The sequence below is a fragment of the Chrysemys picta genome, chromosome 8 (assembly GCF_011386835.1).
Source record: "Chrysemys picta bellii isolate R12L10 chromosome 8, ASM1138683v2, whole genome shotgun sequence".
NCBI lineage: Eukaryota > Metazoa > Chordata > Testudines > Emydidae > Chrysemys > Chrysemys picta.
Window position 1 is genome coordinate 36,079,236 of NC_088798.1, and position 23,757 is coordinate 36,102,992.

General features: G+C 42.4%; 1 protein-coding gene across 8 annotated transcripts in view; it reads left to right on the forward strand.

The window, feature by feature from the left end:
* The first annotated feature begins 13,974 nt into the window (after positions 1-13,974).
* The window catches only part of PTBP2 (polypyrimidine tract binding protein 2), an 86,562-nt gene continuing 76,779 nt past the window's right edge, over positions 13,975-23,757 (forward strand). For 3 of the 8 annotated variants that reach the window (XM_008165778.3, XM_005307531.4, XM_005307532.4), the window contains exons 1-2: positions 14,110-14,686; positions 16,448-16,478. In XM_008165778.3, the coding sequence (XP_008164000.2) occupies positions 14,511-14,686; positions 16,448-16,478 (207 nt within the window). In that variant the 5' untranslated portion in view covers positions 14,110-14,510. Of the gene's footprint in view, positions 14,687-16,447; positions 16,479-23,757 lie in introns of all 8 variants that reach the window. The other 5 variants (XM_065554268.1, XM_065554269.1, XM_005307530.4 and 2 more) reach the window with 4 other exon arrangements.

Sequence of the window (23,757 nt, forward strand, 5' to 3'; positions counted from 1 at the left end):
CCAATTCCTCTTTCAACTTGATCAGCACAATTCCACTGTGCGTGCTATGAAGGCACTTTCTGTGGCCGTGCAGTTGAGAGCAGTATTTGCTTCTATTTCCCTGTACTACATTTTCTCTGTCTGTAAAAGGGGGGGAAATCATCTTTACCTGCCTCACAGAGATATGGTGAGGCTTAATTAGTGTTTTAGGAAATTCTTTGGATGAAAGGAAATAGAAAAGCGCAAAGCAATACTAGTAGTAGTTATTCATTACTGTACTTTTATTTGGTCAAACAGTTTAATCCATCAGCTCTGATAGGAAAGAGAGGCTGATCTGGTATTAAAGACTATTTGGAATATATGAAATAGGGAATCACTAGTTATACATTTCAGGCCAGGTATACACTAGGAAATTACCGGTAGGTCTGTTTGAACTATGTTGATTGGGGTGTGAAAAATTCATACCCGCCTGAGCAGGATAGTTAAGCCAACCTAAGTCCCTATGTAGGCAGCGCTTGGTCGACGGAGAATTTTTCCATCAACATACCTACTGCCTCTCAGAGGTAGATTACCTACGCTGACAGGAGAATCCTTCCTATTGGCACAGAAGTGCTACAGCAGTGCAACTGTGCCAGAATAGCATTTTAAATGTAGATAAACCCTCAGTCCCTAAATACTTCACCCACTGTTTTGAAATCTGCTAGGTGAATTGGATGCTAGAATTTGGTTCTAGGGTTTGTTTCTGCTGTTATAAGACTTTAATATCCCTATATATCTGTCTATTAATGTACTTAAAGGTATTTTGTAAATTCCTTGAATAACTGTAACATCTAATTTTTCTATTGATGATCACATGTCATATTTAACAGTGCAAAGTATTTCAATGATCAGGAAGCATTTGTTGGTCAGTGGTTTAGACAAAATTTACTTTTGCTTTGAGAGCATCTAGGTGGGCCCATTTGATTGGATTACAGGAAGTGAATGTAGAAAATAAAATCTGATCCTAAATATCTCCCATTCAAATGTCAAGAAAGAAGAGACCTCTTCAGCATGTAAAGATGTGGTAGCTATAAAATGAACCACTTTAGAAAATGATTAGTCATCTAAATGATCAAATTAAATGACACTGATTCCAAACCACTATGTCCATGTTACACCAGATTCTGATTGCCCCATATCTTTACATTTACCATTAAAACAGCTGCTCCTTATCAAACACATCTAGTTGTATCACTATCATAGCATTATTGGGAATGGGTGGACTGTAAATAAAAATATCCCAAACCCTCACCCATCATCTAAATCATATCCTGTTTTTTGGTGGATGACCTGTACACAGAGTAATGGAAAAATATATATTTTTTTTCCTTTCTGGATTTGAGTCACTCTCACAAGTCTTGATCAGTTGTGGAGCTCCTATAGCAATAAATAAGATAAAGGATGTACTTGGCTTACAATAACATGGCGATATTGCATATTTTCTTTCTGCATTTATGTGAACCAAAGTACATTAGCAGCATATAGCATCCGTTATGGAACTCTTAGAAGTAATGTAATTAGTTTTATTGGCACGTCACAGTAGGAAGCAGGAACTTGATCTATTTGATAGTGTATCCGATACCCTAGAAGGATTAAACATTCTGCTTCAGAACCTTGTGATTTTTCCTGAGATAATGTAGTCTTGGTGACTGAAATGTGTTGGCTTTTTCAGTCCTCTTTTGGTGCATAGTATTAAATGCAGGTACTGGGAATGAATGTTTGTTACCTTTATTAAATACCAGGCATTTACAGAGACACAGGAGAATAGATGTGATCACAGGAAAGAAACTCACCTCTGAATTTTTGTACCATGTGTCTTCAAACTCCCATTGCTAACAGACATTGTACAAAACCAGAATTAGTAAGGGCACTGCTACTTCCATTTTTGTCTTGAGCAAAGATGTGATCACAAAGCATCAATTGTTCTTGAACTCTGTGGCTATGTACTTAAAAGATGACCAGGAACTTTTCATTTGGATCAGCCCATGGGCCCAGAGGAGAGTCAGCTCAGGACTGCATACAGATGTGTGGAAGTGTCTTCATCCACATCTGAGCAAAGTTCTATGCAGAAACTATATTAAATTGCTAAAGGCAAGCAAAGCTACTTTGTTAGGTAGTCCTTTAGATAGTCTTAAAGTTTGTTTTGATCTGATGATGTCATTTGCACTGGGAGTGAAGTAAGGCAATAGAAAACCCATAAGGACAGCATCAATGGAATAGATATTGAAAAGAACAAAAAGGGTAAAGTTCTTTTTAAGTCTTCCATGCTTGTTAATGTGAGAGTTATTGCTGTGATAAAGGAAAGGGGCATGAGCTAATGCACTAAGGGACATTAGCACTAAAATAAGCATACAATCCTGCTTCAGAAAGTATTTGGGGTTTTATTGTCTGAGGAGCAAATCCTGTTCCTTTTCTCTTGGGGCCAGCAGGGCTTGCATCTATCACTGCCTATGCAGCTGAGGGTGGAGTACTTACAGAACAGATCCACAGCTTGCGGGGAAGAATTCCTCCCTCAGCACAGTTCCCCAGTACCTAGCTCAGCTATTTGCCCTATATGTGGGATTGGTCCTCAGTGAGCTGTAACGATCACCATGGTGGCTGATAAGGGGGAATTTGCATACAGAATAAAAGGGAGGAGTCTACGGGCAGGGAGCCCTGTGTGATTTCAGTTACCTGATTTGCTTCTTGAAGATTCTGGGTGGTGGGGGAAGATTTGGCAAATGGAGATGGAAGTGGTGTGAAACAGAGGGAAAAGGAGCCTTAGCTGGGTCTGGCTAACCTAGTTCTTGTTCATCTAAATTTTCTGGAGGATTATTTCATGTATTAAGGATCCCTACAATGGACCTCATTTTGCTTGACTCCCACTGATATTAATGGAAGTTCCACATCAGCTGGACAATTAGGTGTTTATAAAAAAAAATTAAATCTGATTACATGTAGGATCAATTTCAGTGTCTTGTACTGGTTAGCTCTTGCCAATACCCTCTTCTACCTGGCATGAAGTGTTAATAGGCAGAATTTATACTAGTCTTTTTTATTGCATACAGTTTCAGAGGAGTAACAAAATTAATTTTGTGATCAATCCACAGTCATGAGGAAGTTATGAGACTTAGTTGACTTTTTGCATTAATTTTGTTCACCACAATAAAAGACTAATAGGGAGCTGCAGATTAACATTTTTTGGTATTAGTCCAAATACCAAATTTAGTTAGTTAAGATTTTAATATAGCACCTACCTGATCCCTAAGCAGTGTACAAAATTAAAATCACAAAGATAAATATCCTTCATACAGTTAAAACACAAATTCCAGGAAGAATAAAAATAATTTACTGTCATGAAGAGTAACTACAATATTGTCAGTGTAGAATGCAGATAACATTGTGAAATGTTACTGTTTTCTATTTTAATGATACATCAAATTATTCACTAATTACTGTTAGTACATTGCATGTTTAACAATTATTTATTTACTTAAAATATGCACACAGTGCTTAGCAAATAATGAATAATTTTGGTACTTCACTGCACGATGTCAGCACTAAACTAATAATAGCGATAGATAAAAATAAAGCACTGATTAATACCCAATATGCAATGATCACTATTTTAAGTTGGTCAAAGCTTGGGCTCTCAGAAAATAATTGAGATGGCCCTGTGAGAATTTGGCACTTTATTTATTTTTTTATAAAACATACCTATCAGTTATCCATATCCAAATGCAAAATTCCAACCTCTGGGCATGTGAGTATGTTAGATGCACATGTCCACTCAATAAGCTCAGTAAGCTTGTTAATGAGGGTAACTAACCTACAAATGATACATTATAAACACTATCAGAAAAATTAATTTTAGTTTCCATCAAAGTAGTTTTGTATGGCTTTGAAGTGGTAAGCATGGGGTACTTTATATTGTCTTGAATACTTAGACACAGATTCTATGCTTGTGGTATTGCAGTACCAGCATAGCCTGGCTCTAAAGATGGATGAATAGTGTGACCAGGACACTTTATGGCTTGCTGCTCTTGGGCAGCCATGGCACAGGGGAACTGGCCTGCACTGAGCTGCTGCAGGATCAGGAGACCGCAAAAGTGAGCTTTAAGATACTTTTGCCTACATTTTCTGCATTTTTGGTTGTAGTTGAGTATCCTGCCTTTTAAAATTATAACCCTGAAGAATGTTTAACCAGTGATACCTGAGGACATCATGCACACCAGATGAATCAAGTCAAAACCTGATCCATGTTGTGTGTAAATCAAAAAGGTAACTGAGACAGCAGGTTGCATGCAATTGTTAACATAATGACACTAGTTTACTGCAGTATTTTAGACTCAGTAATCAATTTTTTACATTTATTTGCCCTCCAATTTAGGGGCAGATTCTGCTAAACTTGTTCACATTCAGATGGCTTTGGATATGGTATGTTCTCTCCCATCTGATCCAAGGCCTGTTGTGCCTCCAAAATACCAGCCAAATAGATAACAAGGTCTGTCTGTCTATAGCCTAAGGCTAGGTCTACACTACGGGGTGGGGGTATCGACCTAAGATACACAACTTCAGCTACGTGAATAGCGTAGCTGAAGTTGCGTATTTTAGGTCGACTTACCTGGCTGTGAGGACGGCGGCGAGTTGACCGCTGCTGCGCCGCCGTCGACTCCGCTTCCGCCTCTCGCTGCGGTGGATTTCCGGAGTCGACGGCAGAGCGATCAGGGATCGATTTTATTACGTCTTCACTAGACGCGATAAATCGATCCCCCAATAGATCGATTGCTGCCCGCCAATCCGGTGGGTAGTGAAGATGTGCCCTCAGCTGTGTCTTAAAGATCTCTTGTAATATTAGTTCATATTTTTGACCCCATGTGTTGTGGTGATTCTGATCTGGGGAACCCCGGAGCATACAAGTAATAATCACTCTTCCACTGATCGATTGTGTGACCTGGGGCTAAACACTTCAGTTTCCTCATCTGTAAAATGGGAATAATGATACTGCCGTTCCTTTCTCAAGTGCCTTGAAATCTACAGATGAAAAGTACTACATCAAATCTAAGTATTATTAATTATGGAAATTTGGCATTCAGCCTTAACTAATCTTTTCAATTCCTATTCTAGCTTAATCCCTGGTAGAGAACGTTGTGGGTAGCTATAGGGTTAAACTTCAAGGCATGGATTACTATGGCAAGATCTGCATCGCAGCCTCCGAGTCAACCATAGTTGGAAAAAGACACTTCATGCCATAGTTGTCACTTCAGAATCCAGGAGCAGCAAAGGATCCAAACAGAAAAGATACTTACGTTTTCTGTTGATATTTTGCTAAGACATATGGCTACAATGGATTCCCACTCTATTAAAATATATCAATGATATCGCTGGTAAACTGGGAATTTGTGATACTGGGGAAGACAAGGATCAGTTGTTGCTGAATATTCAGTGTGCTAAACTGCAGATACTGATGCATGGACGGGAACCTCATATTTTGAGTTATTGGAGCAGCATTCTTAAACTATGCTGTAGAACAGATGTACTGCCTCTCTTTTGGAGATTGATGAGAATTCTGCTGTGACTGCCACACTCCAGTGCAGAGCACTTGAGGGCATTTAGCATGTTGAGAAAGGTCAAAGCAAGACTATATCAGTCTCTGAACCTAAAAACTCAGAAGTCTTTGTTACCTATTAGGATGAACGAACAAAAGCTGTGTTTTGATGTGCAACATCCCAAAGAATTGCTTGACACAGAAAAGAAATTTACTGTTACTTAAAATAAGGAGCACTTGTCTTCAAACTGGATCTCTCAAAGCAAGTACAACAGTATAGTACTGTCAAGCTGCCTTTTTTGGCAAGAATGACTTCCTCAACCAATTGCATATAGCTTTAAGTAATAAAGCTTTTATATTAAATATTCATACATTTGCTTTACTTTGTTAATTGATGATGAATTTGACAGTTTAAAATTAAGAATTATGGACGCAGGATGAAATAATACATGCATTTAAAGAAGAGTACTGGAGCATGATGCACGCACACACCAAAAAACAGGTATCATGCATTTTTAAAGGCTGGTGTGTCACATCACTCGATGATACTTGAGGGTTATGAGAATAGCTCTGTGTTCAGAAGATTGCAAGAAGTCTGAAAAAGAACTAGTGTTGTCAGGGGACAAGGAAGATGTACTCAAGAAAATGAGGCTTGAGAAGAGATACAAATGAAGGTAGTATTGCATCTTAAAATATGTGCTCAGAGTGCTTGCCCTCAGCACATCAGTGTGAGGCATTGTAGTCTAGTTGACATGGTGCTGGATTGGGAGTCAGGAGACCTGGGTTACAGGCTCAGCTCTATTACTAACTTGCTATGTGACGCTGGGCAAGCTACTGCAACTCTCTGTGCCTTTGTATCCCCTCCCATACTTTTTCTGTCATGTTGTTGTGTTTAAATTGTCAGATCGTCAGGGGAGAGACTAACACTTCTGTCCTATTTTCACCTTCTAAGTATTTTTGTTTCTGACCATTAGCTGCTTTTTGTCTATTTAACTCATACACACAAGTTTTCTTGTATTTTTTTTTCCCTTTCCCATGCAGTTTAAGGACCCCATTCTAGACCCCCACTTCAGTACCTGCGGTGCAGTCTAGCTCTTTAAATCCCAGACAGTAGACTACTAAACCTCTGCAGTGTTTTAAATCATTAGAAGGAAACCAAGTGTGTATCTACCAAAGCTACATTTAATCTATATACATACAAAAACAATTAACTTTTTTTTTAAGTTAAGCAATTAAAAGTTAGGAAATTCCAGAATTAATGTTGCTTGTGTCACCTTAATTCAGCCTCCTTGTACATATTTATTATGATAGTCTTTAATTACATGATCTCACACTCTTTTTCTACAGTACCCCAGTGTCATTCAGTGCACAAGATGGATGGTGCTCAGGGAAAGAATCAAGATTATGTACAAATAGTCTGATCCTGCTCCCATTTAAATCAGTGGCAAAACTCCCTCTAGGTCAAGCTCCTTAATCTCCAGCAATGAGTCAACTCAGTCTGCTCCCCCTTGCTGCCTGAGTGCTAGCAGGGGACACACTTAGAGCACAAGAGTTTTTCTGCCATCATTCCTTGTGACCTGCATCACAGCAGTCCCATTTGTACAGAGGAGCAATTGTAGGGAAATGCTGCCAGCCCCCTCAGCCCTGGATGGGCCTGGCCAGTGCAGATAGTATCTTCAAAGAATTTAGAAGCCAAACTCTAACAAGTCTCTGCTGACAATGTGCTAACAGGTTTTTTTTAGTGGCTCATAACTTGGTGAGTGTATTTCCACAGAGATGGGAAAAGGCGTATCCCTGAGCCTGACACCAGCATGACTTCCCTCCCCCTCGCCAAATTTCAAGACCCTGCACCAAAACATGGACGCACTAGAGCATCTCAGTTATAAGAATTTTTTAACATGGGCAAGATAATGTATTTTTCCTGACCTCATTCAATGAAACTGCTGAACTGCTTTTACTGGAAGAAAAAAAATCTGCATGAGACACACACCCTGGATGGAAAATGGTTAAGTTTGAAAAAAAATTATGAGCAACTGAAAACAGGAGATTATAATGGAAAATGTAAGGCAATCAAGCTATAGGTGTTGGTGTCTGTCCTTGGTATAAGGTAGCTATATCACCCTTTCCCATGGATAAACCTGTGGGAGACAACTTGCAATTTAAAGAAAATATCACTGTGTACTTTATTACAATGTAAGTGTGACATTGTTGACATGAACTCTGACCGTATAGATCATTGTTGCAATCAGGGTCCTATGGTTGCACCAGGTCTTGTGCAGAGGAGGGCAAGTAGGGTGTCTATGGAAAGGTTGTAGTTTGCTGGTTATGATTGTGCTGTCTGTATCTGTGTGTAATTTTTGTATATGAAGATATGATTACTGGCTATGTACTTGCATCTCAAGGTGTTTGATTCTAAGTAGCCTGAGTGAAGCATTTGGTCAGCTTCTTGAGAAGAACTAGTCTCAGTAAGTGCCCAATCAAGAAACACTTAACTGACAATGGACTTTGGGCGATGCCAATCCACATCTGAGCTTTCCTTGGAATGTTCAAACTAAGATGTAAACCATGGCATCGGCGTGCAAAAAGCGGAATCATTCATGGACATGTGACTTGCCCAGGTGGCTACAAACTCCATCTTGTTGCTGTGATTTGGCACAGGAGAACAAAGGGGTTTCTGCCCACAAGAGAGAATATAAAAGGCCTTGGAAACCCCTCCATTTTGTCTTCAGCTGGCTTAAGAGCTACCCCTCCCCCCCCCCCCAAGAGATGCCTGAAAGAAACTGGAACAAAGGACAGTAACTACAGGGGTGTGAGTGATTGCTGGAACCAGACTAGGAAGGAGTCCAATCTGTGAAAGAAGCTTATTGGAACATCTCTAAGGGTGAGATTTACCTGTATGCAGTTTCTTAATGTATTAGGCTTAGAGTTGCGTGTTTTGTTTCATTTTGCTTAGTAACTTATTTTATTCTGCCTGCTATTGCTTGGAACCACTTAAATCCTACTTTTTATACTTAATAAAATCACTTTTGTTTATTATTGAACCCAGAGTAAGTAATTAGTACCTGGGGGAGCAAACAGCTGTGCATATTTGTCTATCAGTGTTACAGAGGGTGGACAATTTATGAGTTTACCCTGTATAAGCTTTATACAGAGTAAAATGAATTTATTTGGGGTTTGTACCCCAATGGGAACTGGATATCCGGGTGCTGGAGACAGGAGCACTTCATAAGCTGTTTTCAGTTAAGTCTGCAGCTTTGGGGGACGTGGGGGCTGTGTTTTCAGCAGGCCCGCGTGTCTGGCTCAACAAGACAGGGTTCTGAAGTCCCAAGCTGGCAGGGAAAACTGGCTCAGAGGTAGTCTCAGCACATCAGGTGGCAGTCCCAAGGAGGTCTCTGTGACCGAACCCGTCACAATAAGAATGCAACATCCATGAAAATAGTGCTTTGACAGCAAACAATCTGATTTTTGAAAATAAGACCACTGTATTAGAATTTAAAAAAGACAAAATGCTCCTTTCACTCTCAAGCGCATGGTTTGTGGACACTAAATGCAGAATCACCATTAGACACCTGCATTAGACATCCATTGTAAGAGTGACTTCCAACCTGAGTGACTTAACCCATTTGGGGGTCAGATTGTGATCCCCTTTATATTGGTATGTGGGGTACTTGTTCCTTGGGTTCAGTTGTGTAGGAGTCCAGCAAGTTAAGGAGCCATGTTACTTGCAATGCAGGGTGGCAAACTGCAGTATACTGACTCGCTCTGTCTCGAATAGTGAAAGACAGTCATTTCTGCAATGCTAGGATACGTTTACAATGACTAAATAAACAAGATTAAGAACTATGCTTAAACATAATTTAAGATCACTTAAACGTATGGCTAACAGGAGTTCCATTGCTATTTGACCAGTCAAACCACAATGGAACATCCATGCTCTCTATTAGGTAGGGATACAAACCAGATAATTTAAAACAAAACAATTTCCCCCCCACTCCCTTCCCCCTGCCCTTCAGGCTAGCAAGCCAAATTATATTCAAACTCAGTTTGGCTATAACTAAGTGATAAATCCAGTTCTTACAACTGTGTAGACAGCCTTTGTCATGCTTGTTTTGATGTCACTACATATCAGCTGCCTTTTGTAGAGTTAATTTAATGCTAAATGCAGGCTAGCACTTAAGGAGACGTCATATGGAGACAGGAGGTTTTACAGGCTGCGTTAGTTTAGGAAATGGAGAAAAAGGAAGGGACTTGACTCTGTGTCCTATAGACTCAGTAAAGGATCAATTTTGCGTTCAGTACAATGGACTCCTGTTTCCTCTCTATCATGATACACAACACACTGTAGAAACGACTCTCAAATCCAACCTAGGTTAGATTTCAAGCACAGCTGCAAGAATCTATTCCACTGCCAATCTGCTGAGACGCTAAATTTCTTCTGACAGGGACAAAACAAACAGTGTGGATTAAAATATGCATGTGGTTGATTTCACCAGTTACAGATGTTTGGTGAAACACACCCCACCCCCTGAGCTTGGGGCCTTGGTAAATTGTTCTCCCTTTCCCCTCCTCTTGTCAGGCCTAGGCATCAGTGTGTAATGTTTGTGACAAAAAGTCAAACCACTCTCCAGGCCTGAGGAAGGGGAACGTGCACATATGCCTTTCCCCCTATTGTGATTGTTTGCACTCTGATTTTGTGCATGCAATTGTTGCACCTAATACTTTATTTTCCTGAAAATATAAACAATCACACAATGTTAAACAAACATTTAACATAACTTAATGGGGTGAAACTTTTAAAATTCAGCTTAGTCTGTTGTGGCTACAAATACACCGATTTGTGAAAGTGTGGTTTTCTCTACTGTACCCCCAACATGCAGGGCCGGCTCCAGGCACCAGCTTAACAAGCAGGTGCTTGTGGCGGCCAAGGGAGAGGGGCAGCACCTGCGGCAATTCGGGGGCGGCAGGTCCCTCACTCCCTCTAGGAGCAAAGGACCTGCCGCTGAACTGCTGCCGCCGATCGCGGCTTTTTTTTTTTTTTTTTGCTTGGGGCGGCAGAAATGCTGGAGCCAGCCCTGCCAAAATGGAGTGGGAGGGGTTAGGATGTGTTTCATAATGCCACGTGGTATGTTGGGGGGGGTGGGGTGGGGTGGGGTGGAGGGAGCAGCGATCATGAAGTTCTCCAAGGAGTTCAAAGGCTGAGTCCAGGATTTTTGGCCTCATAGGTCAACGAAGGACTGCTGCATTGGGTTTGCTGCCTCAGTAGACCCACTATACCCTCGTGCAATTTCTGCTCCCTTGTCTTGCTGGGACTCCTGGGCCTTTTGCTTGTCCTCCCTGTCCTTCTCCATGCTCTCAGTCATATTTACCCTCCAAGCCCTTTATTCATGGTCTGATGCAGCACTGGCTTGTAGGCTCTTGCAGATTATGTCCTACTTCTTCTTTCTCATCCACATCAGGGTCAGGCATTCTGCAGGTGTGGAGGGGGCACCTTTAAGGACGCCACACCAGAAGCTGCTGATAAAAACAGCCACACACACATTAGATTTACAGTCACAATTAAATGGGAAAGATAAGTTTCAAAACTCCCTTCCCTTATTCCCATTAATACTTTTAATAAGAAATGCTTACTGACACTTCTGCTTTGAAGTGCCTTGGCACAGCATTATCTCCAGCACCATCCATGGTGAGTATGGCCTACCAGGGGTGGGGTGGTGGATTTTCTTTTGCATGAAGCTATAAAATTCTGGCCCCTGTTCTATGGGTATAAGTATAGAGCAATGGCAATGAATATTGGCACTATTTTCACAGGCAATGGTGATTTGGCTATCTCACTCCTGAGGGTCACAAAAGCACAGCGAACACAACTGGTACTGGCACCCCGAAGCTCCCAGGGCCCATATGCCAGTAGTCTGTTGGCTGAGATGGTGCCAGCCACATTCATCGCAGAGTGGTGTGGGAAAGTGTCCTATCGTGGAGTAAGAAATAAGGCCGACATCCCTAGAAACCTTCCGGAGAGGACTGCAGAATATCTCCATGAAAGTTTTATCAAGATTTCTCAGCAGATGCTGACTACATTTCTGTTTGTTCTACCTCAAAATGAGCACAGGACACTGAATCCATGTGATTTATGTAATCCAACTGCCATAGTACTGTTCAGAAAGAAGGTAAGTGAGGTAATATCTTTTATTGGACCAACTTCTGTTGGTGTGTGAGACAAGCTTTTGAGCTTACACAGAGCTCTTCTTCAGGGACCTGAAGACTAGCTCTATGTAAGCTCGAAAGCTTCTCTCACACACCAACAGAAGTTGGTCCAATAAAAGATATCACCTCACTTACCTTGTCTCTCTGGTATCTTGGGATTGACATGGCTACACCAACTCTGCATATAGTATTGTTTGAGAATTTGGCTTGAATTTACTTTTTACAGTGACAAGATAAGATGGTGAAAAACAGTCCCTTTGTTTTATAATATGGGGATGGGATGGGTGTCCTCTTTAAATGGCATGGGGAAGGGAGAAAAGGAAGGAAAAGTAAATAAAATAAAATTTAAGGAAAATTGCCTGCACACACTTACATAAGCTCCCTTCCCCTTCATCATTGGGCTCACCTGAGCTCACTTGACAAGACTGGCTAGAGTTCTGTGGCGTTTCAAACAGGTCTTGGCTCATGGCATGGTAGGAGTCCCCCCCCACTGCGTTTCCCTACTCCTGCTCCTCCTCCTCCTTGCTGTTGAAGCCAGTGGTCTCCATCTTGGGCTCCTCTGAGGTATCCATAGTGGTCCCTCGAGTGCTGGTGGGGTCACCAAGAAGTATGGCGCACAGTTAATTGTAAAAGTGGCGGGTCTGTGGAGCAGCATCAGATTTCCTCTGTCACTTTGTGGTATTCCTAGTGAAGGTCCTTTACTTTCATGGGGCATTGCTGCTGATCCTTATTGTACTCAGCCTGCATCCTCCATGCAATCTATTTAGAGAGATCCACATTTCTAGGGCTGTTCCATATCTGTGCTTGCATAGCCTCTTCTCCCCACAGGCCCAGGAAATCCAGTTCTTCCTGCCTGCTCCAGGCAATAGTGCATCTATTACCTGTGTGTGTGGCTGGGTGGACACAAGTCATTGTTGGGTGGACACAATCACAAAGGTGAGCTGCTAAGTATGTTCACCAACGTAGGCAACAAGCAAAGTACATTTAAAAAAAAGTTTTGAAAGGGTGGGGGGAAGGTATGTGACCCCCCCCCAACTGTGGAGTTTTAAATCATGAGCAGAGTGGTCACTGTCGGGGGACTGGGGCATTGTGGGATAGTGGCTGGAGGACTGTTTAGTTTGACACTGGTCATACAGTGTCTACACTTACACTACATCTATCAAAGTAGGTTGAACAAGGCTCTATGCTGTTTGGGGAAGTGATTTTACTCTATCACCATAACAGAATATTTATGCTGGTCACAGACAAATTTAATGTAGACACATACATCAATAGGTTGATGCAAGGCAATTTATGTCAACTTAACTTTGTAGTGTAGACCGGGGTGGGCAACCTGCGGGCTGCAAGACAGTTTGTTTACATTGACCGGCTGCAGCTTCCAGTGGCCGTGGTTCGCCGTTCCCGGCCAATGGGAGCTGCAGAAAGTGGTGGCCAGCACGTCCCTGCCAAAACTATGAGGTAGGACCCGGGAAATCATGAGATTGGCTTAAAAATCATGAGAATATTTTTAACAAAATGCATGTTGAGTTCTATTTATTTCCCTGCTGGTTTTTGAGCCCTTATCTTACCTTTGGTTCACGTTTTTAAAGCTTTTCTCCATTAACACAAAGGTTAGAAACTTTTTTTTTTTTTTCAAAGAAATGAAAGCTGAGATTCTCCCATAATCAGCCATCTCCAGGAGCCTTGGATATAAGTAAAATATCAAATATTGCAAGACTCATGCTAAAACAGAGAGAGTTTGCAACATTGTGAAACCAAACATACTACTAAATGGCCTTGTAGTGTAAATATACCTAGTTTAGATTTAGGCCCAAATCCTGCAATGTACAACATTTCAGGACTGTTGTAGCCATGAGGAAATTATATGTTCATCTTAATACCAATTAAAGTATATTTGTTATCAGCTTTGAAGGGGGAACCCTAACCCCAAGGGAAGTATGAGCCATTGTGTGCAATCTTTAATTGCTTGGAGGGGGAACATATTATAGCATGCTTGATGGTTTTGCTTTTTTGTTCATCAGGGGTCGTAAGAGTGGTTGATATCTAGGACTAACTGCACTAGCTGTAATTATTATATTGTGTGCAATAACATGTCTATCTTTTCCTTGCTCATATTTCAGGGCATAAGCTAATGGTTCTCAATTTAAAATAGGAAGAATTTCTTTCCTATCCTTTGGAATACTGTTGCACAATTAGGTGCATTATGAGAGGTAATAATTTCCTTTGAAGGACCAGAGGCAGGATACTACAGAAGATGGACTACTGCTGGCAATTCCTCTACAAAATTTTCCATTACAAGAAGAGAAAGGCTTTAACTACTCCCTCTCTGGCCCCAGAAATGAAGGAGATGCAGCATCAAGTTTGGACAGTCTCTTCCTGCAACAAGTGAAGCCTGGCACCAGGGCTGAAGCCTGGGGCATCCAATCCAAGTCCCTGTGCATCAGATCTGGCAAGTTTCTCTTCTCAGGCCCAGCCAGGCTGAGGAGTCTCTCCCCAGCTAAAGGAGCCAGACTTTGAGGGAAACAGTCAAAGAATTTCCCTCCAAAAAGCGGGCCTCCAGTGAGCAGGGCTGGGAGATGAATGTGACGTGGGAGATGGGCCTAGGAGTGGGCCTTGTGGGCAGCAAGGCTAGGAAACCGCCCTGCTTGTCTTGCCTGCTTTGCCCCCCGCCGGGGAAATAGTTTGGCTCAGACAGGCAGGTGACGAGGGGCATCGCAGAAGCGCCAGTAGCTGCGGCTACTGAGCATGCGCACAGCGCACGGGCATGCCCAGTGACAACGAGGGAGCCCAATCTGATGGGGAGCAGAGCCTGGCACTCGGCAACCTTCGGCGGTTTCCGTGGGGGCCCGGCCGCCATTTTCTCGTTGCCTCTCTCCGCTCGCTGCCTGCGCGGCTCCCTGCCCTGCTCGCCAGCGCTTTGTCTTGTTCGGCGATGGACGGGTGAGTAACGGGGGGGGGAGCGGGTGCTGCCGGTTTATTGTTGCCTTCCCGTCGGGGGCTGGGCAGAGCAGGGCTCGCTCTCCACCCCGTGGGTGTCTGGGAGGAGCAGGGTGCCCAGCACACCCCACTGAATAACGGGGATTAGCTCCTGCATCCTCCCTGTGGGGGAGCTGGAGACCGACTGGGGCCCAGGGAGGATGGGGGAGGTGGGGGGAGCTTCTGCATAACGCGGATTCAGATGCGGGGCTGGGGAGGGTCCGTTCCTGACTCTCCTAGGGCTGCGTGAGCCCTTACTTAGCGCCCTGTTCATTCTGTGGCCCTCTCAATGGTGTGTGGGGGTGTCCCTCCCTCTTATTCCCTCCCCCTCATTTGTGGGGTTGGGGAAACGCTCTGAACAAGACCCCTGCTTGTTTTGGAGCTGGCCAGAGAGGAGGAGGAGGAGCAGCAGCAGGAGGAGGCAGATGTCAAGCTCTTTTGTTTTCAATAGCTGCTTAATAGCCCCCTGGCTTTTTTTTATTTAAGGTAGAAAGATGCCTTTGTGTATGCTGGAGACAGGCAGTAAAAGCCTAAGTAAGGAAGGGTTTGCAGGCGTCAACCATATGGGACAGCAAGGGCCTTCATTCGTGGCAGGGAGCTTGGGTGGGTAGTTATACACAAGGCCCTCTTTTCATTGGGGCTGGGAACCACCGCTGGTGTTTATAGCTACTGTCAGCATAAACACTTGTACTTGTGCAGCATCTTACAGCCCTCATTTAACTTGCCTCCCTCTTTTGAGACCAATTAAACAATCTCTTGTGTTTGTGTGATAAATGTATAACCTATTGGTAATGTGATTTTAAAGTCTTTTTATGGTTGCTTGTCAGCATAATGTTGGTGTTACAAACCCTATCTAAAAAGTCAACCCTTTGTGCTACTCACAAATTGATACCCATGGAAGTGGCATGCTTTACTTATCACGTTTTGTTTTTAATGTTTTATGATATTTGTGTTAATTAGGGTATCCTGGCTATATTCTGTTTTGGGTTATTATATTCTGCCTACCCAATGCTAGATCCTGCAAATGGATCTGCATAAGAGCATGTCTGTGCTGTTGTTCTACATGGGTGTAGGGTGCCATTTGTAGGAGCTAGCCTTCAATGTGGTCATCTTTTTCAGTTCAGAAATAATATTAATCACTTTCTGCCCTGAACTGTTCTGTAGGGATCACTGTTAAAGAATGAACAGAAAGATATCTTATGTACTACACCTGTCCTTAAATCCTCCTAGTCTCTCACTCTATCCATTGTCCCACAAAGTCCAGAGACTTCCTCTTCAGACTTTCTGGCACTGGCCAAAATGGATATCTGTCAGACTCTAGAAGGAGGAGGAGGCTGGATGGGGTGGGTTCTCTGACTGTGGGACCTAATTCCTCTCTCTTCTTAAGTCCTGTATCCAGACAGAACTTCTTTGGGTATGTTCACTGACATCATGGCCACCTTTTGTAGCTGTGGGCACTCTCTGGGATTCTCTGTTCAGTGTGCCTTCTGGATGTCTTTTATTTTGAACCTTTGAGCCCACTCCCATTCCTGTTTTGTTTTTTGTTGACCCCTCTCCTCTTTTGAGGGGTCGGTCTTTGCTTTTAATTTCTAAATACTAAAGTTAATTAAAATATATTAAGAGTTCAGTTTTATGGGGAAATCATTTATTTTGAGAGTCAATCTGTGGATTGAAAACTCAGACATGTTTCTTACTATTAAATCAGGTTTCTTGTTTTCTTTACAGCATTGTCACTGATGTTGCAGTTGGCGTGAAGGTAGGATGTGAAGCTAGCTGATGCTAAACTGGCAACCTGTTAATATGATATATGTTAATTTGTGGAGTTGAAGTGAGCTGCAAGATTTTAATAAGTGATTGTCAGCTGACATTTTGTCATCGAGATATGCTTTAATAAACAGAAAACTTTAAGTTGGAAACTGACTAGAAATGAGAGAATCTGTTATCAAGACCAGTCACGTGGATGGCAGATTAATATAGTGATATAATTTATTCTAAAGATTATTCCAACAGAATAATGTTTGGGCAACATTCTGTTCCCACTGCTGCATGATGACCTTAAAAGCTGATATTTTCCCCTCTCCCTACCTGCAAAAAAACTCCAAATGAGGTCAACAAGAATTGGATACCTATAATTGGCGCAGAATATGGGAATGAAATTTTGACCTGCAGATCTGAGAGCAGAAGTTTGCTGGTTTTTTTTTGTTTTTTTTACCCCCAAACTCCCATTTCCTCATTGGTACATGTCTTATAACTGGAGAACTTTCATATAGTTAATTTCAGTTAGCCCTCTGATTCTTTCACTCTTGAAATGAATTTTGCATTCAGGAATCAGATCAATACTTCATAGGAGCTGGATGCGACAAAAATGTAGTTAGCATGAAGGGAACAATGGCACAGGGCTAACCTTGATCTATACAGACAAATATGTTGCCACAGGTGCACAATTTATGAACAGATGAGAGAGTTTTCTAGTGTGCGTATATTACTTGTTGAAGAGCATATTTGGGATTATGGAAGTGAACACAGCAAAATTCTTTCATTTTGAAGTAGACTCTTGAAAGTAGCACTCCATAAAATAAAGTTCCAGCTGTACTAGAAACAACTAAATTGCACAATTTCAGCACTCTAACCCCTTTCGGTATCAGTCTCTTAGGGAATGCCCTGAATCATGTGTAATGAAATAATTCCTGTTAAATCATGCATTGTTTGAAAGGATTGTGCAAATTCTGTTAGAGATCCTTTATTTTACATCTTGGGTACTTAAAGGCAACACTTTCCTTCATTGTAAGACCATCACATTCTTAGAATTCTAAGTTGTTGTTCATGTTGATAAGTGTAACTGTTGATGTGACATGTTCAGAGCAAATTGAGGCCACTTATCTGAAGTATGTTTTAAAATAAATGTGAAATTCCCTGCTATCCACCTGCCTATGAAATGTAAACATTTCAGTGGGGATATTTATTTTGTTTATCTGATTGTGGAAGATGTGGTGTCACGAGCTTAAGCAAGATTGGCAAGCTACAACAATCATAAAGGGAGGAGCCTTTAGAGAACAAGCCTCAAAAATTAGATCAGAAATCTATAGTAGTATATAGACAGGGAAATAGTCATGGGTATTTGATAATGTTAGTGGTATGTACCTCACCATTTTTTCTTGAAGATAGACTTTGTGATATGTGTTTTTAAAGGGAAAAAGCATCTATTTGCACAGACAGGGAAAGTACAGAATAAGAGCTAGTCTTTGAAGAAAGCAATTACAAGCCATTAAGCCTAACTTCAGGCAGATTGGTTAAAACTATAGTGAAGAACAGAAATATAGATGAACGTGATATGTTGGGGAAGAGTTAACCTGGCTTTTGTAAAGGGAAATCATGCCTCAATAACATATTAGAATTCTTTGAGGGGGGGTCAACAAGCATGTGGACAAGGGTGAACCAGTGGAATAGTGTACTTGGACTTTCAGAAAGTCTTTGACAAGGTCCCTCACTAAAGCCTCGTAAACAAGCTAAGTAGTCATTGGATAAGAGGGAAGGTCCGCTTATGGATCAGTAACTGGCTGAAAGATGGGAAACAAAGGATAGGAATAAATGGTCCATTTTCAGAGAGGTAAATATTGGTGTCCCTGAGAGATCTGTACTGAGACCAGTGCTGGTCAAGGTATTTGTAAATGATCTGGAAAAAGCGGTAAATAGTGAGGTGGAAAAGTTTGAAGATGATATAAAATTACTTAAAATAGTTAAATCCAAAACAGATTGTGAAGAGTTACAAAGGAATCTCACAAAACTGGGAGATTGGGCAACAAAATGGCCAATGAAATTCAGTGTTGATAAATGCGAAGTAATACATATTGGAAAATATAATCCCAATGATACATACAAAACGGTGGGGTCTAAAATTAACTGTTACCACTCAAGAAAGAGCTCTTGGAGTCATTGTGATTAGTTCCCTGAAAACATCAGCTGAATGTGCAACGGCAGTCAAAAAAGTTAAAAACTTTAGAAACCATTATGAAAGGGATAGATAATAAGACAGTAAATATAATGCCACTATATAAATCCATGGAGTGCCCATAGCTATTGTGTACAGTTCTGATTGCCCCATTTCAAAAAAGGTATCTTAGAAATGGAAAAGACAGAGAAGGGCAACAAAAATGATTGGGGTATGGAACAGCTTCCATATGAGGAGAGAGTAAAAAGAATGGCACTGTTAGTCTTAAAAAAGAGGCAACTAAGGTCTATAAAATCATGAATGGTGTAGAGAAAGTGAATAAGGAAGTGTTATTTACCCCTTCACATAACACAAGAACTAGGGGTCACCCAATGAAATTAATAGGCAGCAGGTTTAAAACAAACAAAAGGAACTACTTCTTCACACAACGCACAGTCAGCCTTTGGAATTTGTTGCTAGGGGATGTTGTGAAGGCCAAAAGTATAACTGGCTTCAAAAAACAATTAGATACGTTCATGGAGGATGGACCCGTCAAAGGCTATTAGCCAAGATGGTCAGGGACACAACCCCATTCTCTGGGTGTCCATAAGCCTCTGACTGCCATAAACTGGCATTGGGCGACGGGATTAATCACTCTATAATTGCCCTGTTCTGTTCATTCCTTTTGAAGCATCTGGCATTCGCCACTGTCAGAAGACAGGATACCGGGCTAGATAGACGATTGGTCTGATCCAGTATGGCCGTTCTTATAAGTGAGCCAGACTAAGGCTATGTTTACACTAAAAAATTGTTTACTCAAGTTACATCAGCATACAGCTGCTGCAGTTAGTACATCGCTTGTGCACGTGCATACTTGGCTCCTTGTGCTGGCAGTGCGTGTATTCACTAGGAGTGCTTGTGTCAATGCAGATTGCAGTGCACAATGGGTAGGCAGTCTCACTGTGCAACTAGACACTATCCCGCTCGCTAGTTTTTGGGGAGTTTTGGCAATGCATGATGGGACCAAAACGAGTCGCATGGGGTGACTGGGAGCATGGGTCAATGTTCCAGTTCACAACTGTCTCCATCCCATAATTTTTGTGTCTTTTTTTCAAAATCCCACAAACCCACGTGTCCCTCCTTGCTGTCCGCCATCTCAGACAGAAGCATGAAGCCTGCACAGTTCTGCACTATTGTCAGGAGCATTGCAAGCACAGGGTTCACGATCCTGTAGCATTTGCAGAGCCGCAAGAAGACCTGAATTGGGGGTGGGAGGGACATAATGATTCCTTGGAGGGCAGATTGTCATGGGACATAGCAAGAATCAATTGAATGTTGTTGGCGGTGTGCATGGAACAGATGGAGAAGGTGGAGCACCACTTCTGGACCTGAGAAACAATCACTGACTGACTGACTGGGATCGCATCGTAATGTAAGTTTGGGATGATGAGCCGTGGCTGCGGAACTTTTGGATATACAAGGCCATGTCCCTGGATCTGTGTAGGGAGCTTACCTCAGTCCTTCAGCACAAGACACCAAAATGAGAGCTGCACTGACAGTGAAGAAGTGAGTGGTGCTCACAAGTGGAACACCAGATTGTTACCTGTCTGAAATCAATTTGGAGTCAGGAAATCCACCACGGTGGCTGTTGCCATGCGAGTGTACAGAGCTTTTAAATGCCTCATGATGTACAGGATTGTGACTCGGTAATGTGCAGGACATACTGGATGGCTTTGCAGCTGTGGGGTTCCCAAACTGTTGTGGAGCAATAGATGGCATGCATATTCCTATTTTGGCACCAGACCATGTTGCCACTGAGTACATCAATAGAAAGGGCTACTTTTCTATGATTATGCAAGCATAGGTGGATCACTGGGATGTTTCACTAACATCAGTGTCCGATCCAGGAAGGTGCGCGACACTCACATCTTTAAGAACTCAGGACTGTTCAGAAAGCTCCAAGCATGGACTCTTTCCCTACTGACGGATTGCCACTGGCAATATTGAAATACCAATCCCTTGCTCCCCTGGCTCACGAAAGCCATAGATTGGTCACCTCTACAGCACCAAGGAACGATTCAACTACTGGCTCAGCAGGTATTGAGTGACAGTTGAATGTGCATTTGGTCATTTGAAGGGTCGCTGGTGTTGCCGACTTACAAGATTGGACCTCAGGGAGAAAAATATCCCAATGTTTATATTCCACAGCTACCTGCTGTGTCCTGCTTAATATCTGTGAAGCAAAACGGGAAAAGTTTCTGCCAGCATGGAGGGCAGAGGTGGAGTGGCTGTCCGCTGAATTTGAACAGGGCTATTAGAAGAGAGGAACATGGAGCTATACAGCTCAGGGAGGCTTTGAAAGGCAATTTTAACAGTGAGTGGAGTAATGTGTGGTGTTGTAGTATTCTCTATCTGGCCCTGCTCTTTTGTGGCGTGGTAAGAATTGTGTGGTGATTACTGTACATGTAGGAATATAACATTGTCAGCTCACCTATTATTTTTCTTTGTGACTGATCCTCTGAGTTGTGTGATACAGTACAGTAACAGGTAATTGGTTGCTTTCTGAATTGCTGAGCACTCAGCAGCATATGTTGTGAATTAATAAAGATGAATTATGTTCCAAATAATAGAATTGTATTATGTAACAAAATCAGTGCAAAAGAACCACTGCAATTTTAAAACAAATAAATTGAAAATTTAATAAAACTTTCTAAATTAATAGAACTGAACTTTTCAAGAGGAAAGAACATTGATGTCCATTTCAGCTACCACATACACTGATTTGCAAAAGCCATGGTAGATATATGTGAAGCTGTGTTGTCTTTAATATCTCCCAGGGCGGAGTGGAGGGAGGTCATCATTGTCCTTTGATGCCATGTAGAATATTGGTGGAGGAGGAAGAGAAGGTATAGGGAGATCCCAATATTGAGTTCTCAATGGCTGTAGAGGGAGGCAAATCCGGGGTTGTTGAACCCGCAGGTCCACCAGAGTCTGCAGGATCTGTGTTTGCTGCCTGAGAAGTCCCATTATGTCCCATTACATCTCCCTCTCCTTTTTCCTGCTGGGACTCCTGGGGTTTTCTCCTTTACCACTCTTTCCTTCTCCAGATTGTCTGCCATGTTCATCCTCCAGGCCATGTGCTCATGATCCAATGCAGCACGGGTTTGCAGGATCTCATTGAACATGTCGTAGAATCATAGATCATAAGGGGCCCACAAGGTCATCTAGTCTAATCTGCTGCCAAGATGCAGGATTTGTTGAGTCTAAACTATCCAAGACAAGTGGCTATCCAACCTCCTTTTGAAAACCTCCAGTGAAGGAGCTTTCACGAGCTCCATAGGCAGTCCGTTCTATTGTCCTACTGTTATTACAGTTAGGAAGTTTTTCCTGAGATTTAATCTACATCTGTTGTGCTGTAATTTGAACCCATTGCCTCTTGTCCTGCCCTCTGTGACAAGAGAGAACAGTCTTTCTCTATCTTTTTTTTATGACAGCCTTTCAAATATTTGAAGAATGCTCTCATGTCCCCCCCCACCTCAGCCTCATCTTTTCCAAGCTAAACATACCCAGTTCCTTCAGCCTTTGCTCATATGGCTTGCATTCCAGCCCTTTGATCATCTTTGTCACATACCTCTGGATCCTTTCAAGTTTCTCCACATCCTTTCTATACATTGGTGACCAAAATTGGACACAGTACTCCAGCTGAGGCCTCACCAGTGCTGAGTAGAGCGGTACTATCACCTCCTGTGACTTGCATGCTATGCCTCTGTTAATGCAACCTAAAATTGCATTTGCTTTTTTTGCAACAGCATCACACTGTTGATTCATGTTGAGGTTGTGATCCACCACAACTCCCAGTTCTTTTTCAGCAGTGCTGCTGCCAAGCCAGTTATCTGCCGTTCTGTATTTGTGCATTTGTTTTTTCTTCTCTGAGTGTAGCACCGTACTTTTAGCTTTGTTGAATTTAATTTTGTTGTTTATAGCCCAGTTCTCCAATTTATCAAGATCCATTTGAATTTTAGCTCTACCCTCCAAAGTGTTTGTAACCTCCGCACCCAGCTTTGTCATCTGCAAATTTGATCCTACATCCAGGTCCTTTAACCAATTATGTATATGCTTAATGGTAGTTTCACTGAGTCTGCATTTCTTCAGCTAACTTACCAGAATGTTATGTGGAACTGTGTTTAAAGCCTTGCTAATGTCCATGTATATATGTCCACTGCATTCCGTCTATCCACCAAACCAGTTACCCTGTCAAAGAAGGAAATCAAGTTAGTTTGGCATGATTTGTTCTTAGTAAATTCATGTTGGCTGCTAGTGATTACCCCTTCATCTTCCAGGTATCTACAAATTAATAGAGCCCTGCAAATCTGAAGCTGTCTGCTTTGTATCCACGGATATCTGCAGATCATTTTTGCAGACCATAACTTGGATGTGAATACAAATTTTGTATCTGCACAGGGCTCTGCAGCACACGCTCACCCGAACAGAATGGCTGTCACCCAGCCTGCAGACTCCAGCTTGGCTCTCTGAATCACACAGCAACGTGCTGGGCATTCTGGGAGTTGTAGTCGTCAGCTTGCTCGTAAGGAGGAGGTAAACTACAACTCCCAGAAGGCAGTGAGCCAAAGCGCCATTTTGAAGGTGTGGTTGTTCTTTAAATGAGCAGGCAGCTATAGCTGCGTGCATTAGAGCCTCCGCAACTGCATAGGGGTGTCTGAGCCCACCATGGGGAGGGCGGCACTGCATAGGAGGGCCCAGAATTGTAGCCTCCCTGCTCGGAGTGGGTGCGGCAGGGGTAGAGCGGGTGGCAGGGCAGGAGGTCTCTGGGGAGAAGTAGTTCTGGAGTGGGCAGTTGGGGGCTTGATGCAATCCTGTGTCATTGCTGCGCCCTGACCTGTAGAGCTTTTTAGAGTCCTGCAAATCCCCAGCTATCCACGGACAATTTTTGCAGATCAGATGCAGATACACCTTTTTATATCCACGCAGGACTATACAAATTAAATGTTTTATACATTGCTCTAGTAGCTTCCCAGGTATCGAGGTCAGGCTGACTGGTCTGTAGTTCCCCAGCTCCTCCTTTTCTCCCTTTTTAAAGATGGGCACT